This window comes from Panthera leo, chromosome B4 (assembly GCF_018350215.1).
Source record: "Panthera leo isolate Ple1 chromosome B4, P.leo_Ple1_pat1.1, whole genome shotgun sequence".
NCBI lineage: Eukaryota > Metazoa > Chordata > Mammalia > Carnivora > Felidae > Panthera > Panthera leo.
In genome coordinates, this window is record NC_056685.1 from 82812796 (window position 1) to 82834468 (window position 21673).

The following is a 21673-nucleotide window of genomic DNA, read 5'->3' on the forward strand; positions in this document are numbered from 1 at the left end:
TGGCTCAGAGCCTGGAGCCTGCTTCCGATTCTATGTCTCCCTCTCTCTCTGCCCCTCCCCCGTTCATGCTCTGTCTCTCTCTGTCTCAAAAATAAATAAACGTTAAAAAAAAAAAAAAGAAAGTCGAGGATGGAACGTGTTCCCAGAATTGGGTAGTCAAGGCGGAGCAGGTGATGGCTTCTGACTGTGAGAGGAGGGAGCTTAGGTGTGAAAAGTAGGCCAGAGCCAGACCATGGAAAGTGTTCAGGGGAGAGATAGTAGGGTGTAGTGATTTGATCCTGTCTCTACTACTCGTCTGTTTGGCTTCGGACAATTGACTTAATTTTTGCCTAAATCCGTGCCTCAGTTTCCACATCTGAAAAATGGGCACAATGATTGCACAGACCTCATGAGGTTTTTATGTGAGGATCTGTATGTGTGTGTGTTGCTTTGAACAGTGCCTGGCACAAGTTAAGTTCTAAATGACTGTTCACTATTATTACTATGTGCCAAGCTGAGGAGTTTTGACTTTCCCTGTGGGTGATGGGAGTCATGGACAGGCCCCAACAAACGCATGGCATGATCTGAAAGCAATCACTTCCTTCACCCAAGACCCAGTTGGAATCTGAGAATCAGATAAAATCACTAGAAAAAAGAAAGTGCTAACTATTGCAGTGATATCTGAGAAGGAAGAAAGATAAAAGGCCTTGGGAATTGGCTGCTAGGTCCTTGGTGAGCTCTGAGTTTCCAGGGAGTGATGGGAATGGATGATGGAGTACAAGGGTTTGGGGAATGCATGGACCATGAGACAACAGAGACCCCATACTTACGCTCTTTGAATATTTTGACCATATGGGGTAAGACGATGGTTATTTAGGAGGTGGGAGGGTAGCATGGAGGAGGAAAGACCAAAGAAGCAACCCAGAAGACAGACAGTATAGAGACATTTAGAACAGAGATGTCCGCAGTGGACATTGCATACCCTGAAACGTGAGGCAAAATGTGGGTATGAATTAGATTGTGCAGGCCATTGGTTTGGAAGTGAGGAGGATAAAGGTGAGCTGATCTGGATTTTGGCAGGGAGGCAAGATGTGAGCTCATCTGTGGAAGGAGAGCCCGACGATCATGAGGTTGGGAAATTGAGAAGGTTGGGAAAGACTTGGAACAGGTGTTATTGGGAAAACATAGGACAGGGGTCAGATAGAGGCAGATAGAGGATTTATCTTGTATAAATGAAAGTCCAACCAAGATGGGGTATCATTGATTTGTTGTAGAAATAACCAGTTTGTTTTCTGGCCTTTCTCTAGTTCCGCTTGGCACTAGGGAATGTGGATGGTAAAGGCTTTGGGGGTGCCAGGAAAACACCCCTCAAGTGGCTGGCCGTGGGACCTAGATTGTGTAAGGTGGTAAATGAAGCCATAAGAGGACTGTAATAATAGACTGAAGAAAGAGAGGGCACAGTGGGAGGAAAGAGACAGGGAGAAGTGAGGGAAGGAGGGGAAAAGCCCTAAAGATGAGGGGGCTGTAGTCAGAGCTGTTTCAACTTTCAGGATCTTCGTGGGGGAGCATCTTCAAACAATGAAGATGAAGTTGGTGGGGGGTGGGGGAGGTGGTCAGGCCTGAAGTAAATAGTAGATATTAATTTATGCATTGTGATTATAAAGGTATTTCTGAGTTCAACTTCAAAACTCCTTAAAGAAAATTAACCAGGCAGCAGCATGTGGATGAGAAGGAAAGAGACTGACAATGTTGTCAGAAAGCTAAGTTCTTATTACCGTAACAGGAAGTCACTTGAAAACGTCTAGCATTGATAAATCAAGAAAGAGCAGTAAAAACATACATCTCCTGGGTCAAAGGCGGAAACATAAATGATTGCACAGCTTTTGTAGATGAATGGTTGTAAAAACAAGCAGGCTACTTTGGGTTCCATATTTGAAGTAGTCAAGGCATCTTTAGATATTTTAGATATTTGATTGGTGTTCTGGTTTGGCCCATGTTTGGAGATTCTGTCTGGCCTGGCCAATCTCTTCTCCCAGTGCAGTCTTCTTGCTGCTAAGTATGCCATGGTTGAATAGTAATACCCAGGGAGGCTGTGCGGCCTAAACTTCCCTCTAATTGGGGAAATGGGTTTTCATCTTTGATTAGCATCAGAAAATTACTCTTTTAGTCAACTAACAGGCAGGAGGAAGCCCTGTTACTACAGTGCACCAGAGAATGCTGGTTGGGCAGAACAGAAGCAGTTGACTACAGAACACAAGGCTCTCCGATTGGAGAAAGACTGAAAGCTTGGGGTGGGAGAGAGAATGGGGAGGTGGTGGGAGAAGGGGAAAAGACGTGGGAAGAGGGAGGGAGCATTAAATATCTCTGTCAACTATTTTCTCTCCCTCACTAGCTCCTTCATGTTTACTCCTTTACACCCTTGGTGGTTCTGGACCCAATTACAAATGTGTTGGTGGGGGAGTGGGGGAAGGTTTCTCCCTGCCCACAAGCAATTCTCTGTGACACCAGCTGGATGTCCTCCAATTCAACTCAGTTCTGACACTCTCTACCAGGAGATAGCATCAGATTCCACAGATTCCACAGGTTAAAAGTTCAGTCCTGGGGACGCCTATGTGGCTCAGTCGGTTAAGTGGTTAAGCGTCTAACTTCAGCTCAGGTCATGATTTCATTGTTCGTGGGTTGGAGCCCTGCATTGTGGGCTCTCTGTTGTCAACGCACAGCCCGCTTCAGATCCTCTGTCCCTTTCTCTCTGCCCCTCCCTTGCTCTCTCTCTCTCTCAAAAATAAATAAGCATTAAAAAAAAAAAGAATAGAAAACATCTTTAAAAAAATTTTTTTTAACGTTTATTCATTTTTGAGAGATAGAGAGAAAGCATGAGCAGGGATGGGGCAGAGAGAGGGAGACACAGCATCTGAAGCAGGCTCCAGGCTCTGAGCTGTCGGCACAGAGCCCAACGTGGGGCTCGAACTCACAAACTGTGAGATCATGACCTGAGCCAAAGTCAGATGCTCAACCGACTGAGCCACCCAGGTGCCCTGAAAACTAATCTTAAAAAAAAAAAAAAAAAAATTCAGTCCTGCAAGACTGCTACCCAACCCCCACTTCAGGTGCCAGTTGCCTTCAGGTGCCACTGATTATCACCAGTGCTTCCAACTGACTGGCTACACATTCGAAGTTCCAATGGCCCCCTTTCTGGGTTGTATTAATTTGCTAGAGCACCTCATAGAACTCACAGAAACACTTAACTGTAAGAACAAACTGCTGGTTTCCAGAGGGGAGATGGGTGGGGGGGATGAGTGAAGTAGGTGAAGGGAATTAAGAGCACACTGGGGTGCCTCAGTGGCTCTGTCAGTAGTCATGATCTTGAAGTCCGTGAATGCAAGCCCTGCCTTTGGGCTCTACACTGACAGCTGAGAGCCTGGAGCCTGCTTCGGGTTCTGTGTCTCCCTCTCTCTCTGCCCCTCCCCCACTCTCACTCTGTCTCCTTCAAAAATAAACAAACATTAAAAAAAATTTTTAAAAATCACACTTACAGTGATGAGCACTGAGCAATGTAGAGAATTGTCAAATCACTATATTGTACACCTGAAATGAATATAACGTATGTTTACTCTATTGGAATTAAAAAAAAAAAACCTCACAACAATATCTTACGTACTAGGTTACTGGTTTATTATAAAAGGATATTACTTGGGAACAGCTAGATGGAAGAGATGCATAGGGCAAGTAATGGGGAAAGGATGCAGTTTTCATGCCCTCTCCCAGCATGTGGCTCTCCCCTAACGTCCATGAGAAGTTCTTTGAACCTTATTCTGTTTTTTAATAGAAGCTTCATTACATAGGCATGACTGATTTAAATCATCCACCATTGGTGGTTGAACTCAATCTCCAGCCCCTCTCCCCTTCCCAGAGGTGGAGGCGTGGGTGGAACTCGTTCTAACCCTCCACATTGTTGGTTCCCTCATCTTTAGGTGTGATCCCAAAGTAACCTAACAAGACATCACTTAGGAAATTCCAAGTGTTTTAGGAACACTGTGCCAGAAATGGACAAAGACTGCATATATATATTTCTTAAAAAAAATTTTTTTTACAATTATAGAATTTTACTTATTTATTTAATTCTTTTTAACTTAATTTTATTTTTTTAAAATTTACATCCAAATTAGCATATAGTGCAACAATGATTTCAGGAGTAGATTCCTTAATGCCCCTTGCCCATTTAGCCCATCCCCCCTCCCACAAACCCTCCAGTAACCCTCTGTTTGTTCTCCATATTTATGAGTCTCTTATGTTTTATCCCCCTCCCTGTTTTTATATTATTTTTGTTTCCCTTCCCTTATGTTCGTCTGTTTTGTCTCTTAAAGTCCTCATATGAGTGAAGTCATATGATTTTTATCTTTCTCTGACTGGCTAATTTCACTTAGCATAATACCCTCCAGTTCCATCCACGTAATTGCAAATGGCAAGGTTTCATTGTTTTTGATTGCCGAGTAATACTCCATTGTATGTATATACCACATCTTCCTTATCCATTCATCCATGGATGGACATTTGGGCTCTTTCTGTACTTTGGCTATTGTTGATAGTGCTACTATAAACATTGGGGTGCATGTGCCCTTTCAAAACAGCACACCTGTATCTCGCAGATAAATGCCTAGTAGTGCAATTGCTGGGTCTAGGGTAGTTCTATTTTTAGCTTTTTGAGGAACCTGCATACTGTTTTCCAGAGTGGCTGCACCAGCTTGCATTCCCATTTAAAAAAAAATTTTTTTTTTTGGTATGGGCATTTAAAAAAATTTTTTTTTTAAATATGAAATTTATTGTCAAATTGGTTTCCATATAACACCCAGTTCTCATTCCAACAGGTGCTCTCCTCAGTACCTATCCCATTTAAAAAAATTTTTAATGCTTATTAATTTATTTTTTTGATGTTTATTTATTTATTTTTGAGAGAGAGAGACAGAGCAGATCAGGGGAGGAGCAGAGAGCGAGGGAGACACAGAATCTGAAACAGGCTCCAGGCTCTGAGCTGTCAGCACAGATCCTGACGCGGGGCTCGAACTCACAAACTGTGAGATCATGACCTGAGCCGAAGCCGGACGCTCAACCGACTGAGCCACCCAGGCGCCCCTTTAATGCTTACTTATTTTGAGAGAGAGACAGAAAGACAGAGCACAAGGCGGGGAGGGGCAGAAAGCGAGGGAGACACAGAGTCGGAAGCAGGCTCCAGGCTCAGAGCTGTCAGCGCAGAGCCCAACACGGGGCTCAAACTCATGAACGGCGAGATTACGACCTGAGCTGAAGTCAGATGCTTAGCACCCATATATATATTTCTTATTATAAATCACAGTATCACAACCCTTCAATCCCCTGGTAGCTACTGCCTTCTTTCCTCAGACTCTTTTGAAAAGAATCTCTTTGGCTCCGCTTCCTGCCCTCCAGTCCATCCATCAGCCCACTGCAGTCTGACTTCTTTACTGTTAACTCCCTAAGAGCCTTATTTAGATCACCAGTAACCTGCTATATTCAGTGGACCTCCACGTGGCAGAGTTGATCTGCATTAAGCCCCTATTCCCTTGGCTTCCTTTGGCTTTCTTTCTCCTACTTCTCTGACTCATTATTCCGGTTATTTTCTTCTCCTTTGTTTCCCCCGTCCCGGATAGTTTCATTTAATTTATTTATCTAACAGCATTTATCTAACAACATAGCACTACTTATGTACCATTCACTGTGCCGGATGCGGATGAATACACAGACCGGGCTCTCAAAGGCTTTATAGTTTACAACTGGGGAGAAGCAGTGCAACAAGTTAGCGGACGTTAGGATACACACTCCAGTGCAGGCTGCCGTGGGATGCCAGGGAGGGCGTGGTCTAATTTGTTAGGCCAGGGGTCAGGTTAAGAGGGATCAGGAAAGTCTTCTGCCTGGACCACTCTTCCCCCACTTGCCCAGAGCTATACCTAATCTCTCAGTGCTCTTCTATAAAATAATGTGGCAGTCATGGAGGTGTGTTCCTCAAATGTCTTTTCAAGAGAATCTGCTTTGAGGAATGCCGTTACTCACATCCTCCAGCTGTTGCCTTTAGATCTGATATGGTGTGTATACTGAGGCACACTTCTGGGCACTGCCAACCAGTTGACTGACTATGGTGGCAGTACTAGAGCCCAGCCAGTACTGGCCAGTGTGGGATTCTCCTGGGCAGTATTTAATCAAAGATCCCCAATTGGCTTGGCTGCTGTTCTGCAGTTTAAGGAGCTTACTCTCAACTCCTCCTTCCTTCTCTCTCTTCTTTTGGAGGCATCAGACCTGCATTATCACCTACTCCTACGCTTTCCCCTTTATCCTCTAATGGTGTTTTCCCCAGGGAATCACTTGCATGTCTAATTCTGTTTTGGCATTTGAACCTAACACAGGGATATGACAGGGCCTGCCTTACAGTGCTGTTGTGAGAACAGAGTTAATGTATGTGAAATGCTTAGAACAGAACCTGTTACACAGCAAGTGTTATGCTATTATTGTTGTTAGCTATTATTATTGTATTATCCTTTAGATCTCAACTTCTATTTTACTCTCTCTAGAAACCTTCTCAGATCTCCCCAGCGTGCTCCCAACAGCATCCTGTCCTTACTTCTATTCCGTTGCTTTGTTTTCTTGTTGGCCTTCACACTTGGACAGTGAATTCAATGAATAATAGAAACTTGTTGTGTCTATTGTTGTGTATCAGTGCCTAACATTGTGTCTGACTCATAGGAGATGTTAACTTGATGTCTGCTGAATGAAAATGTTAATTCAGCTGAGTACTAACAGATGAGTGTTATTTGCCAAGTGGATGATGTCTGGGAAAGAAGCAATTGTTGAGAGAATTGTGTACTGTGGCGTGAAAGGCCTGTACTCTGTGGGGTACTGAAAGCTGCTTGTTATGAGTAAAGAGTAAGGTATAAGAGAGATGTGGTAAAAAAGAAGGCTAAGGAGTAGGTCAAGGGCCAGAACACGGGCAAGGCCTGAATGCCAAGCCAAGGAGTCTGAATTACGTCGACCCAACCTTATACAGGCATTGGAGTGCAGGCCTTATGATGTCCTAATGGACTTACCCATCTTTGATGGTGTTTTATGTCTTTATGAATCATGTGTTAGTTCACCCAACACTAAATTGTGCCAAAATGGTGGCTGTTTCTCTAGAACTACATGAAGAAATGTAGGCATAATCATTTCAACAATGCATCTGATTGGTCTTTATTTACAAGCTGCTTTGGCTGCACAGTTGGGTCTCTTAACTGATCTCTTTGCCTTCATCACAGTCCATTTAAATATACCTTCCACTCCCATTGTGAGACAGATCTCTCTAAAATTAAATCTGCTAATCTTACTCCTCTATTTAATACCTTCCAATAATAGCACACTCTGGATACCTATAAGACAACGTCCAGATTCCTTAGTGTGACCCACAAGGAACCCCATAGTCTGAGCCTTCGCTACCTCTGTATGTTCTGTACTGCATGGTGCTGAACTGCTTATAGGTATTAGGAAGTTATGCTGCTCACCACTTCATTTATGTACACACTGTTGCTGCCTAGAATGTTCTTTCATCTGGGTCTACTTTTTGAACGCTTAGCTATCATATAGGCAGTAGTTACAACATCACTGCATCTCTGAAGCCATTTCTAACTTTGTGGGCAGTGGTTTGCAGCCTCATTAGACTATGTGTATATTGGTATGGCACCCCCCAGAATGCATTGCACTTGTTTGGTTCCCTCCAGTTCCCTTTCTAGACTGTCGTTCCTTGAGTGTTACTGAAGATGGAGTCCCCAGCACCTGGGGGAATGCCTAGCACAAAGCATATACTCCATAGATAACTGGTTAAAGGAAAAAGGACAGACTAAAATAAACGCTCTTCTCTTTCTTTTGAAGGGGAAGGAGATCCCCTCACCATGTGGCTGTACCTGGCGGCCCTCGTGGGCCTGTACTACCTCCTGCGCTGGTACCGGGAGAGGCAGGTAGTGAGCGACCTCCGAGACAAGTACGTCTTCATCACGGGCTGTGACTCGGGCTTCGGGAACCTGCTGGCCAGGCAGCTGGACCTGCGAGGCTTGAGGGTGCTGGCCGCGTGTCTGACAGAGAAGGGGGCAGAGCAGCTGAGAGACCAGACGTCAGACAGGCTGGAGACGGTGATCCTGGATGTCACCAAGACAGAGAGCATCTCTGCGGCCACCGAGTGGGTGAAGGAGCGTGTGGGAGACAGAGGTATAGAGAAGTATTTTCTCCTTTCATTTACTTAGGCATCAAGATGTTAAAAGTTTTCTCTCTCTGTATAAGATCTCAAAAGCAGGGTTTAAAAGGCTGACTTTTCCATTTGAAGGACAGTCGTGATCTTATGTGGTGTTTCATTTCCTTAACAACGTTTACCTTGAAAAATGAGCCCAGTAGATTTGAAGCTGTTATCTCACCTTGCCAATGGAATATTTAAAACCACAATTCTTTGTGTTTGAAGAATTTTCAAGGTATTCTTAAGAAATTGAGTCTTCTCCCCTTGGCTACCATTTAAAATATAATCATTCCTTCAGTCAGCCTTACATGTGAAAATTGACTTGGAAATTGATTTCAATATATTATTTCCTGTTTTTGGGTATACTCCAGGCAGAGCTAGGAATTATACATAGTTACAGCCTCTGCGCTTTGCACAGCACTTTATTTCTGTTGTATGGTTATTGGTATTGTTTCACACTTTGCTAGAGCGTGAGCTCCTTGAGGGCCCCCCTTACCCATTATTGTATTTCCAGTTTCTGACATATTCCCAGGTACCTGTTAAGGACTCAACAAATGTTGAATAGATCTCATTTACTCATAGTTTTATTCGTTACTTTGGTGCCCTTGATATTAAAATCATCACTTGTTCCTTACACCTGAATTTCAAACTACTTGCTGGACTGCTCATCTGGAATTTCTGCTGGTGCCTCAAACTCACCAAACCTAAAGGAAGACTCTTTACCTTACCTCTTCCTCACCAAATCTGGTTGTTGTTGTTGTTGTTGTTGTTGTTTTGTTTGTTTCAGTCTTTCTCTCTGTGTACTATGTCACTATTCCTGCAGTTACACACACTTGTTCCCTCAGAGCCTTTTTCCTTCCTTATACTTTCAACATTTTAGTATCCCCATGTTCTAAATGAATCTCTTGTAAATAGCATATAGCTACATGTAAAAAAATAATGCAGTTTTTTTTTTTTTGTTTGTTTGTTTTTTTTACCTAGGACATTTCACTCATCTACACTTACTTAATTGTTCATATGTTTGGATTTATTTCTATGACATTCTTTTTATGCTTTTTATATGTCCCATTTTTTTCTTGCTTCTTTTCCCACTTTTGAATTGATTGAATTTTTATTCCACCTTTTCCATTACTAAGTTGAAAGTAATATATTCTGTTTCTTAATTTTTTTTAATGTTTATTCATTTTTGAAAGAGAGAGCACAAGCAGGGGTGGGGTGGAGAGAGAGGGGGACACAGAATCCAAAGCAGGCTCCAGACTCCGAACTGTCAGCACAGAGCCGACTTGGGGCTCGAACCCACGAACCGCGAGATCATGACCTGAGCCGAAGTCAGACGCTTAACTGACTGAGCCACCCAGGCGCCCCAAAAGTAATATATTCTGTTTCGTTAGTGGTTTCTCTAGGACTTTTAACTGCATATTTAATCATTCAAGTGTAAAATTAACATCTTTGCCTTCTTCTGATGAATCCAAGGCTCTCAGAACACTTGAAGTCTATCCCCTGCCCCGCCCCCCCCACATGATGGCATTGCTGTTATATATTTTATTTCTATTTTTTTTTTTTTGGCCCTACAATATATATATTTGTTTAGATTTATTTCCTGTTTACCATTTTGTTTGCTCATCATTCTTTTTAGAATCTTCCATCTAAAATTACTTTCCTCCAGGGGCCCCTGGCTGGCTCAGTCAGTGGAGGGAGTGACTCTTGATCTGGGGGTTTTGAGTTCAAACCCCACACTGGATAGAGATATTACTTAAAAACATAATCTTAAAAAAAATAAAATAAAACTACTTTCCTCCAGACTGAATATATTCTTTAGAATTTAGAAAGTGTTGTGGATAAAATCTGTTGTTTTTTTTTTAAGTTTATTTATTTATTTTGAGAGAGAGAGAGAGAGAAAGCATGAGTTGGGAGGGGCAGAGAGAGAGGGAGAGAGAATCGCAAGCAGACTCCACACTGTCAGCACACTTGGGGCTCATTCTCACGAATTGTGAGATTATGATCTGAGCCAAAATTGGATGCTTAACCCACTGAGCTAACCAGGTGTCCCTGTTTTTCTTTTCTTCCTTTTTTTTACATTTCTATATTATTTATTTATTTATTTATTTATTTTAGGTAATCTCTATACCCAAGGCAGGACTTGAACTCACAACTGTGAGATCAAGAGTTGCATGCTCTATAGACTGAGCCAACCAGGCACCCTTCTTTTTTCACATTTCTTAAAGTGTCTTTATTTTGCCCTTATTCTGGAAAGATATTTTTGCTAGGTAAGCATTTCTAAGTTTACAGTTATTTTCTCTCAGCATATTGAAGATATCGTTTCATTGTCTTCTGGCTTCTGTTGTTGCTGTTGTCAGTTGTCAGCCTAATTGTTACCTTGTAAGATTGTAAATAATCTTTTCTTTTATTTCTGACTATTTAAGGATATTCTATTTCTTTGATTTTTTTTTTAAACATTGGAAACATTTTATTTTAATTTTTTTTAAGTTTATTTATTTTTTTAATAGTCTCTACACCCAACCTGGGGCTCAAACTCAAGACTCTGATATCAGGAATTGCATGCTCTGGGGGCACATGGGTGGCTCAGTCAGTTAAGCATCCAACTTTGGCTCAGGTCATGATCTCACAGTTTGTGGGTTCAAGCCCCTCATCAGGCTCTGTGCCAACAGCTCAGAGCCTGGAGCCTTCTTTGAATTCTGTGTCTCCCTCTTTGTCTCCCACTTGTGCTCTCTCTCTCTCTCAAAAATAAATAAACATTAAAAAAAAAAAAAAAAAAAAAGAGTTGCATGCTCTTCTGACAGAGCCTGCCAGGCATCCCTCTTTCTTTGATCTTACTAAAGCTTTACTTTGGCTATATAGATGTGAATTTCTTTATTTATACTGCTTGGGACTTGTTTGGCTTCTTGAATCTATGGATTAGTGTCTTTCAACAATTTTGGAAAATTCTCGGCCACTGTTACTTCAGATATTGCCCTTGTTCCATTTCCCCTCTTTTTTCTTTTCTGATAGATACGTGTTAGAAGTTTCTTATTTTGAGGCACCTGGGTGGCTCAGTTGAGTCTCTTGATTTCTGCTTGGGTCATGATCCCAGAGACATAGGATCCAGCCCCGCATGGGGCTCCTCTCCTGGCTTGCTCTCTGGAAAAAAAAAAAAAGAAAAAGAAGTTCTTACTGTGTTCTTATGTCTCTTTTCTTTCACATTTTCCATCTCTCTTTTTTTTTTTTTTTTTTTGCTTTGTGCTGCATTCTGCATAGTTTCCTTTTTCTACATTCCAGCTTATACTTCCTGTTTTCTGCCATGTCTATCTGCTATTAAATCTGTCTACCAAATTACAGTTTGTTAAGATTTTTATTTCTGGAAGTTCTTTTTGGTTCTTTTCCAGATCTGCTTGATCAGTTTTATAATACCTTTATTAATCGTTTTAATCTTTCTTTTATTTTAAAATTATATTTAATATACATATTTATTTATTTTAAAAGTTTATTTATTTTGAGAGAGAGAGAGAGAGAGTACAAGCAGGGGAGGGGCAGAGAGAGGGAGAGAGAATCCCAAGCAAGCTCCACGCTGTGAGTGAGGAGCCCACCATGGGGCTCAGTCTCATAAACCATGAGATCATGACCTGAGCTGAAACCAAGAGTCACACACTTAACTGACTGAGTACCCCAGGTGCCCCTTATATTTAGCATACACATTTTATATTATATGTCTTATAATTCTGGTATCTAATGTCTTTGTGAGTCTTTTTCTGCTGTCTATTCATTTTGCTGGCTCTTGCATATAATGCTTTGTTTCTTTGTGTATTTTGATTTGTGACGGTGAACTGCAATTTTTCTTAGTAGCTCTCTGGTGATTCTCTGTAGTCTGACATGAAGATTCCTCCAGAGAGGATCCATGTTTCCTTCTATCAGGTGTCAGGCACGCTCAGAAGCCATGACCATCTTGAATTGAATCTTGGCTTGATGTTTTGGACTACCCAGGTAGTGGGAATTTGGCTGCAAACTCTCATGAGGGGTGGCTTGTGGTTACGATTCTTCAGTGTTGATTCTTGTCCCCCCTCTCCACAACACCAAAGTTCAAGACAGACAGGTTTTTTAATTTAAAGTTTATTTGTTTATTTTGATAGAGAGAGAGCGAGCGGGGGAGAGGGGGGGAGAGAGAGAGAGAGAGAGAGAGAGAGAGAGAGAGAGAGAATCCCAGGCAGGCTCTGCACTTTCAGCACAGAGCTTGATGTGGGGTTTGAACTTCCAAACCATGAGATCAGGACCTGAGCTAAAACCAAGAGTCGGGTGCTCAACCAACTAAGCCACCCGGGTGCCCCAAGACAGTTTTACTTTCAGTCCCTGGAAGGACTTTCTGTCTCACTCTGATACTGATAGCATAACCATTAAAAGTCCCAGTTTAACGAAGAAAGTGTTTTTTATTAGGATTCCTACCTTAGGTGGGTCCTGGACCTCATATCTTATTGTGTATGTTTTTTGAGACCATACTGAAATTCACATTTACCCTGGTTGGCAAATACCCTCGAATCAAAAGTGGGCATCGATATTCTATTTACTCTTTCTGGATTCCTGCCTTTTCTTAGCTTTTGGCCTGACCCATTTTACTTTCTTGTTAACTGATGTATTTCAGAACATTAAAAAATATATTTTATTTAACATTTTTTGTTGTTGTCAGCAGGAAGATTGATCAAGGTAAATAGTTCTGCCAATTTTGTCTGAAACTGAATTCCTGCTTTGACTTCGTTTTAGGACTCTGGGGCCTGGTCAACAACGCAGGCATTTTTCACCCACTTTGCTGCACTGAGTGGCTGAAGATAGAGACCTACGTGGATGTCCTCAAAGTGAACCTCATTGGTTTGATGGAGGTGACCTTGAGCATGCTTCCCTTGGTGAGGAAAGCACAGGGGAGGATTGTTAACGTCTCCAGCATTCTGGGAAGAGTTGCTTTCTTTGGAGGAGTTTACTGTAGCTCCAAGTATGGTGTAGAAGCCTTTTCGGATGTTCTGAGGTAATGTTCTCTTTTTCTTTCTTTCTTTTTTCTTTTTTTCCTGAGGTAATGTTCTTAAGTTAAAACAAAAGCAACTGTTGAGCACCTTAAATATGTCTTAGGCATTGTGATAATTGCTTTTACCTACGTTATCTTATTTCATTACTCCCCAAATCTTGATTTGTAGATACTATTACTAATCTGGCTTATATAGGAAACTGAGGCTCAGATTCAAGTCTCTTTCCTAAAGTTCACCTGCTGCAACCAGCACTTGGCAGAACTGTGTTTTGACCCTAGGTCTTTGTGTCCTGCCACCACATCATAGTTTAATTCTCGAGATTTTTCTTTAATAAAATTTCATTTCTTAAAAAAATTTTTTTTTGGTGTTTATTTATTTTTGAGAGAGAGAGAGACAGAGTGTGATCCAGGGAGGGGCAGAGAGAGAGGGAGACACAGAATCTGAAGCAGGCTCCAGGCTCCAAGCTGTCAGCACAGAGCCCGATGTGGGGCCTGAACCCACAAACCGTGAGATCATGACCTGAGCTGAAGTTGGACGCTTAACCGACTGAGCCACCCAGGCACCTCAATAAAATTTCATTTCTGAAGAGAAGATAACTATCTTCTTTCCCCCCCAAAGTGAGACTGTCATTGTTTGTCCACGGTGACTCTCTTTTTCTCTGGGTGCTCATCTGTTTTACTCTGTATATCTTTCCTTTATCTAAGAACTTCTTCTCTTAGAACTTCAGTTTGCCACAACCCCTAATGGCCCTGTCTCTACCTCCTGTCTCTTTTTCAGGCATTGTTTCAGCCTTAGTCCCTCTCTATCAGCTGGTTCCTTTTTATATTCCCTGTACATCTTAGTTCCTAAGAGAGAGGACTATTAGCTGTGTTCATTTTCTGTGTGTGCCAGGTGACCTATTACATGACATTTTCGTGCACTTATTATGTGTCAGGCACTGTTGTAAGTACTTTATATCTAATAAGTCATTTATCTTCTTTGAAATCCAATGAGGAAGGTATTATTATTATTATTATTATTAAATTTTTTTTTTAACATTTATTCATTTTTGAGAGACAGAGAGAGACAGGGTATGAGCAGGGAAGGGGCAGAGAGAGAGGGAGACACAGAATCTGAAGCAGGCTCCAGGCTCTGAGCTGTCAGCACAGAGCCCGACACGGGGCTCGAACTCACAAACTGTGAGATCATGACCTGAGCCGAAGTCGGACGCTCAACCTACTGAGCCACCCAGGCGCCCCAAGGAAGGTATTATTTTTATCCTTATTGTACGTATGAGGAAGCTGAGGCACAGAGGTTAATAATTTCCCATGGTCATAACATAGGTAGTAATAGGCAGAGCCACTCTCCAGTCCTAAGTGGCCTTTCCTCTCATCAAGTACCCTCCCTGGTCCAGTCAGCTGTGGACATGATGGTGTAATCATGTGGCACAAAATATTGCTGCACAGGGCGCCTGGGTCGCTTGGTCGGTTAAGCATCCTGCTCTTGATCTTGGCTCGGGTCATGATCTCACAGCTCATGGGATTGAGCCCCACATAGGTCTCTGCACCGACAGTGCAGAGTGCAGATTCTCTCTCTCCCTCTCTCTCTGCCCCTCCCCTGCTCTCTATCTTTCAAAATAAATTAATTAAAAAAAATATTGCTGCTCAGATTCCCCTTTGTCGGGGCTAACTTTAGAACAGTTTCACACGTGGAAATGAGCACGTGTGAGAGAGAGGGAGACACAGATTCCGAAGCAGGCTCTAGGCTCTGAGCCATCAGCACAGAGCCCAACTCAGGACTCGAACTCACTAACTGCGAGATCATGACCTGAGCCGAAGTCAGACACTTAACTAACTAAGCCACCCAGGCGCCCCTATTTTTTTTTTTTAATGTTTATTTATTTTTAAAAGAAAGAGAGTGTGAGTGGGGGAGGAACAGAGAGAGAGAGAGAGAGGGAGACACAGAATCTGAAGCAGTCTCCAGGCTTTGAACTTGGAACCAGTAAGATCATGACCTAGGCCAAAGTCGGATGCTCAACCGACTGAGCCACCCAGGCACCCCAGCTGTGAATATTTTAGGCACCATGTATTAGATTTCTATGGCTGCTGTGAATTTTGTTTAGAATTCTGTTTTTTTTTTAATGTTTATTTACTCTTGAGACAGAGAGAGACAGCACAAGCATGGGAGGGGCAGAGAGAGAGGGAGACATGGAATCCGAAGCAGGCTCCAGGCTCTGAGTCATCAGCACAGAGTCTGATGTGGGGCTCGAACTCACGGACCACAAGATCATGACTCAAGCCGAAGTCAGACACTTAACCGGCTGAGCCACCCGGTCACCCCAGAATTCTATTTTTTTTAAGTATTCTCCACACCCCACATAGGGCTCAAACTCACAACACCAAGATCAAGAGTCTCACACTCTATTGACTGAAGCAGCCAGGTACCCCATGACTGCTGTAATTTACAGTGTCTGAAAACAACACATATTTATTCCCTCACAGTTCTGGAGGCCAAAATCTGAACTCAGTATTACTGGACCAAAATCAAGTTGTTGACAGGGCCAGCCTCCTTCTGAAGGCTCTAGGGGAGAATCTGTTCCTTGCTTCTTGCACTTCTGCTGGCTCTCTGCATTCCTTGGCTTGTGACTGCATCACTCCAGTCTCTGCCTCCATGGTCATGTTACCTTCTCTTTCTCTGTTGGCCTTCAAATCTGCCTCTGTCTTATAAGGATAATTGTGATTGCACTTAGTGCAAACCCAGATTATCCAGCATAGTCTCCCTATCTCAAGATCCTTAACTTAATTTCAATCACAAAGTCTTTGCCACACAGGGTAACATTTATAGATTCCAGGGATTAGGACCTGATACTTTTGGGGGCTGTTATTTAGCCTACCACATGCCATGACTGGTAGATATCTCTTATAATATACATATTGTATTATCTGCCTAGGAAGGGAATAGGGAAATAACTGAGGAAGTTACATGAGTTGTTACCATGTGATGAGCACTTTGCCTGGCTTCCAGTTTAACTGACATTTTGTTTATCTCCCTGGGGCTGCTGCCTGCTGATATACCGCCACTCACAACTGGTTTCTCAAACCCCTTGACTCATTCCCAGACCAAGAACAAAGACCTGTCCATCCAATATTCAAATCATGAATTCCTTTAGAAAATTCCAGCATGCCTTAATTGTGCTAAGGCTGAACAGGGAAAGGAAGTTTTGTCCCACATATGAGTTGGAGTTTTAAAGGGAATGTAGATGTTGTGGTGTGATGGGAATCACAGTGAGGAAGCTACAAGGGGAAGTGAAATTTTAGGGTGGCTTGCATAGCCCTCCCTCTTTCCCAGCACACACAGGTACCTGGAGAATCTTTCTCACATGGAAGGTTTTAGATTTTGCTTTGATAAGGTAGGCTCTTCCATTAGAATAGTGGTTTTTAACCTTTAGGATGCCTCAGAGCCACCCGGAAGGCTTATTCAAACACATTCACCCCCAGATTTTCTGACCTAATAAATCTGGACTGGAGCCCAGTAATTTGCATTTCTAACAGGCTCCCAAGACGCTGATGTTGCCATTTATCTGGGGTGCACAATTTGAGAACCACTCTCTGCTTTAGAGGGTCATGATGCTTTGTGTTCTATATTCTTATGGACCATTATTTCAAAGATTTCTCCTTGACATAGCTTGGGCTTCATCTGCTCCAGCGAGGCTACTTGAACCTCTAGATTAGGGAACACCCCTTATCACTGTCTGCTGAACACCTAGAGTATACCTCTCCTGTGGTGCACAATGCCATCCTACTTCTGGTGAAGGCAGTGCTTAGCACAGTGCCTGCTACATACTCAGCCCCTGATCAATATTTTGGAACTGTTTGTTGAACTAACATGAATATTCTGGAATGACCAATGAGTTGCAATTTTAATGCCCATATCATATTCTGTTAATGTTCTCTTGGAGTCTTAGAACATATGGTCATTTTTCAGAGGCCCATGCTTTTGTGAGTACAATTCCTATTACCTGCTACTCTGCTCTTCCCCTTTCTTTACTTGGAAATCTCTTTATCCTTCAAGGCTCACCTGAAACATTCTTCCTCATTGAAGCCTTCCCTGACTCCGTCAGAAAATCTGTGTACCTCCTGCTCTCTGCTCATGTAGCCCCTGGAATACCTCTGCTTTATAATTCTTTTGAGTTGTGTTATAATTATTTGCTTACTTGTTGGACTCCCTTACTGTGAGCTTTTTTGAGGCAAGCAACTGAGCCTTAATTTTCTGAGACTGTGCATGTAAAATACTTAGCACAGTAGCTGCTCTAAAAATGCTAATTTTCTTTATTATTCCTTGTATTCTGCATGGCTTGACTGTCTAACATGTGGTAGGTACTTAATAACTCTGTGAAAAGAGGGGCTGTAGAATTGAATGGTTATGGCAGTTTATATAATCATGTCCCAATTTTTGGACCTAGGGATATTTAAAATTTTGGTTTTTTTCCTCTCCATTTCTTTATCCTTTAAAATATTCAGTAGAGATGTTTTTATAACCCGTTTTGTTTTGTTTTGTTTTGTTTTGTTTTGTTTCCTCCCTAAGAACATTGAAATGTGCTGTCTCTCAATCAAGAGTTAACTCTAGGGTTTTTATTTTCAGGCGTGAGCTTCAACATTTTAGGGTGAAAATCAGCATCGTTGAACCTGGCTACTTCAGAACTGGAATGACAGATCTGCCGTGGTCCTTAGGGAGAATAAAGCAAGCCTGGGAAGAAGTCCCTGCGCATATTAAGGAGGCCTATGGACAGAAGTTTTTTGATGCCCGTGAGCTTTTCTTTTCATAGGATAATTGATAACCTTGCATGAGAAAGGGGAAAGAGGGTTGGTGGGGAATGATTGGCAGGCTCTGAGAACTGAGAACTAAGAACTGTTTAAGGAAACAAAGCCTTCCTGGGACCAGAGGGATTTGAGAAGGTCCCAGGGCTCTCATGGTTGGCTTGGTGATGAGGAAGAGGTTATATTGACAGCTTAGGGGCAAGGCCTGTGCTGCCTTGTCACCTACAGGCCTGGCCACCTGACCACTAGGGAGGTATTACATGGTTAGAGACATGGAACTTCTGGGTCTCGAGAAAGGGGTGCCCCTCTGTAGTTTGGCAAGGCTGGCGTGGGAGGTCTGCACAACTGAAATACAGTCTTTTTGGTAACAAAGGGCCCAGCTACAACTCCATTCTTACTGTGGGAGGAGGGTGTGTGTGTGTGAGTAGAGGGCAGTGGGTGAGAGCCAGCTTTGCAGGGCCCTATTGACGGTGTCCAGAGACTAGAAGTCATGTGCAGGCCTTAGGAGCTTCATGGGAGTGAGATGGTTCAATTTCTTGTAAGAATGTCATCCTTAGGACCTGGAAGAGGAGGCAGTTTGGGGGTAAAGGCAAGGCAGTCTTCTTAGTAGAAGTAAGTCATGCACATCAATATGGGGTTTCACCTTCTGGGGAAAGTGATGCTTTTTCTTCAAAGAAGTCAGCAGCTTGCCAAGGCCCAAGGCAGCAGCTCTCCTTTCCATTTCATGAAAGGATCCTGCGATGGGTGGGTAGCAGCAGCCCTGTCACTGGCTTTGAGTGATATTGTAGTCCAGAGAAAAGAAGGCAGACCGAAGACTCCCAACCTACAGCACTGTCTTCTGGCCTAAGAGGGTGACCATTAACACAGCATTGTCTTCTGGCCTAAGAGGGTGACCATTAACACAGCATTGTCTTCTGGCCTAAGAGGGTGACCATTAACACAGGAGAGAATTGGGTCAAGAAAAAGCTGCACAAAACAGTGCTTGAGCCTCTCAATTCATAGCAGGCCAGGGCACCACAGTTTCTAACATGCCAGAGGGCCAGCTACTGTTGTAAACTTTTCCCCACCTAAGGTTTTCAACTGTGTATTAGGGAATTTTTTTCTCTTGTAGATATATAATAGTTTGACAATAGAAATGAAGAGGAAAACAGAATTTATTGTAGTGACATTATGTAAAGTATATATGGATATAAAAGGATATATGTATTTCATGATTTAAAAGGAGTTGAGAGGTGCCTGGGTAGTTTAGTCGGTTGAGCGTCCGACTTTGGCTTAGGTCACAGTCTCGTGGTTCTTGAGTTCGAGCCCCACGTTGGGCTTTGTGCTGACAGCTCAGAGCCTGGAGCCTGGTTCATATTCTGTGTAATCTTAAGTGTAATCTTCTGTGTAATCTTAAGTGTAATCTTAAATTTTCTGGTTCCCACATTAAAAAAAAAAAAAAGGAAACTGGTGAAATTAATTTTAGTAGCACAGTTTATTTAATCCTGCCTATCCAAGATACTATGATTTTGGCATTCATTTATTTATCATCAATGAAAAGTTGTTAATAAGGTATTTTATATTCTTTTTCTTATTAGTCTTTGAAACTTGGTATGTATTTTTTTTTAAGTTTATTTACTTAGAGAGAGAGACAGAGAGAGAGAGAGAGAGAGAGACAGACAGACACGGGGCAGGGCAGAGAGAGAGGGAGACAGAATCCAAAACAGGCTTGGCACTGCCTGCCCAGAGCCTGACTTGGGGCTTGAACTCATAAACCATGAGATCATGACCTGAGCGAAAACCAAGAGTTGGATACTTAACCAACTGAGCCACCCAGGTGCCCCAATATGTATTTTATACTTATAGCATATCTCAATTTGGATGCTAAATTTTCCTAGGAAACACTTCATCTGTAGATTAATAAAATTTATAGTTGCCAGCAGCGTTATTCATAATATTCCCAAAGTGGAAACAACTTAAATGTCTACCAACTAATGAATGGGTAAACAAAAGGTCATATAATGAATATAAAGTCATATAATGAATATAGTCATATATATATATATATATATATGTATATATATATATATATAATGAATATTGAATATTATTTGGCAATAAAAAGGAGTGAAATACTCATACATGCTACAGCATGGATGAAGTTTGAAAACATTTTGCTTAGTGAAAAGAAGCCAGTCCCAAAAGATCACAAAGTATAATTCTATTTATATGAAATGTCCAGAAAAAGCAATCCCCAGAGACAACAGGTAGATTGGTGGTTGCCTAGGACTGGTTGGGTTGGCAGAAAATGGTAATGACTGCTAATAGGTACAAGTTTTCTTTTAGGGATGATGAGAATGTTCTAAACTTAGATTGGGTGGGTGATTGCACAATTCTGAATATACTAAAAGTCATTGACTTGTACACTTTATTTATTTATTTAATGTTTACTTACTTATTTTAAGAGCGAGAGAGAGCAGGGGAGGGGCAGAGAGAGAGGGAGACAGAGAATCTCAAGCTGACAGCGCAGAATCCAACACGGGGATCGAACTCACGAACTGTGAGCCAAAATCAAGAGTCTGACGCTTACCCAACTGAGCCACCCACACACCCCAACTTGTACACTTTAAATGGCTGAATTTTATGGTTTATGAATTATAACTCAATAAGCTGTTAAAATGTTTCCAGTTGCAAAAGTAGATTCACATACCTATGTTGTTCCAAAAATGCTAAAATGTTTTCCAATGATGGAATTGAGGTTTAAAATGAAAATGAAAATTTAAAAATTCAGTTTTTAGTCATACTAGCTATATTTTAAGTGCTCAGCAGCTGCATTTGGCTATTGGCTGCCACTGGGAAGCGTAGGTCTGATTAGCCTAATCCTTGTAGAAATTAAATGTAGTTAGACTTCTGTGACTGTATATAACTGGAGCTTAACATTAAAATCCAAAGAATAAGATTGTTGACCACCATTTCTCTTTTTGGATACAGATCACAATGGCGTCAAACAAGGGCTGTTGAGATGTAGCACAAACCTGAACCTGGTCACTGACTGCATGGAACACGCTCTGATATCTGTGCATCCCCGTACTCGATATTCAGCTGGCTGGGATTCTCAGTTTTTCTTCATTCCTCTGTCTTATTTACCTACGTCACTGGCAGACTACATATTGACTAGATCTTGGCCCAAACCAGCCCAGGCAGTCTAAAGAAAACTGGTTTGATGGCTCTTGAAATGAAGAAGACAAAGTCTGAAATTGATCATTAGTGTCTCAGTAATCCTTATTAGGAACTAACATGTTTATATTCTAGATATCCAAAGCTTATTCCTTTAGGTGATGAATTTTTATTACTTTAAGCATTTTTTGATGAGGATATTTCCAAAATGCATCATTCTTCTTTACCTTATTAAACAGAGTAGACTGAAAACAATTCAACTTGTCTTGATGTTATTTCTTTATGTAAATGAATACTTGTTCTATGCCATGGTACACTATTGCTCAAGGACTATTGAGAAATACATGGTCCTGTTTATCCTTACTTGAAATTGATTTGTACTATGATACTTTTTTTTTTTTAAGTTTATTTATTTATTTTGAAAAGAGCAAGGGAGGGGAGGGACAGAGAGAGGGAGACAGAAGATCCGAAGC

General features: G+C 41.8%; 1 protein-coding gene across 3 annotated transcripts in view; it reads left to right on the plus strand.

The window, feature by feature from the left end:
- Window positions 1-21449, plus strand: part of HSD17B6 (hydroxysteroid 17-beta dehydrogenase 6) — a 47829-nt gene extending 26380 nt beyond the window's left edge. For all 3 annotated transcript variants that reach the window (XM_042946911.1, XM_042946914.1, XM_042946913.1), the window contains 4 exons: window positions 7888-8220; window positions 12992-13250; window positions 17869-18032; window positions 21015-21449. In XM_042946911.1, the coding sequence (XP_042802845.1) occupies window positions 7908-8220; window positions 12992-13250; window positions 17869-18032; window positions 21015-21232 (954 nt within the window). In that variant the 5' untranslated portion in view covers window positions 7888-7907 and the 3' untranslated portion in view covers window positions 21233-21449. The remainder of the gene's footprint in view (window positions 1-7887; window positions 8221-12991; window positions 13251-17868; window positions 18033-21014) is intronic.
- The last annotated feature ends 224 nt before the right edge of the window (window positions 21450-21673 follow it).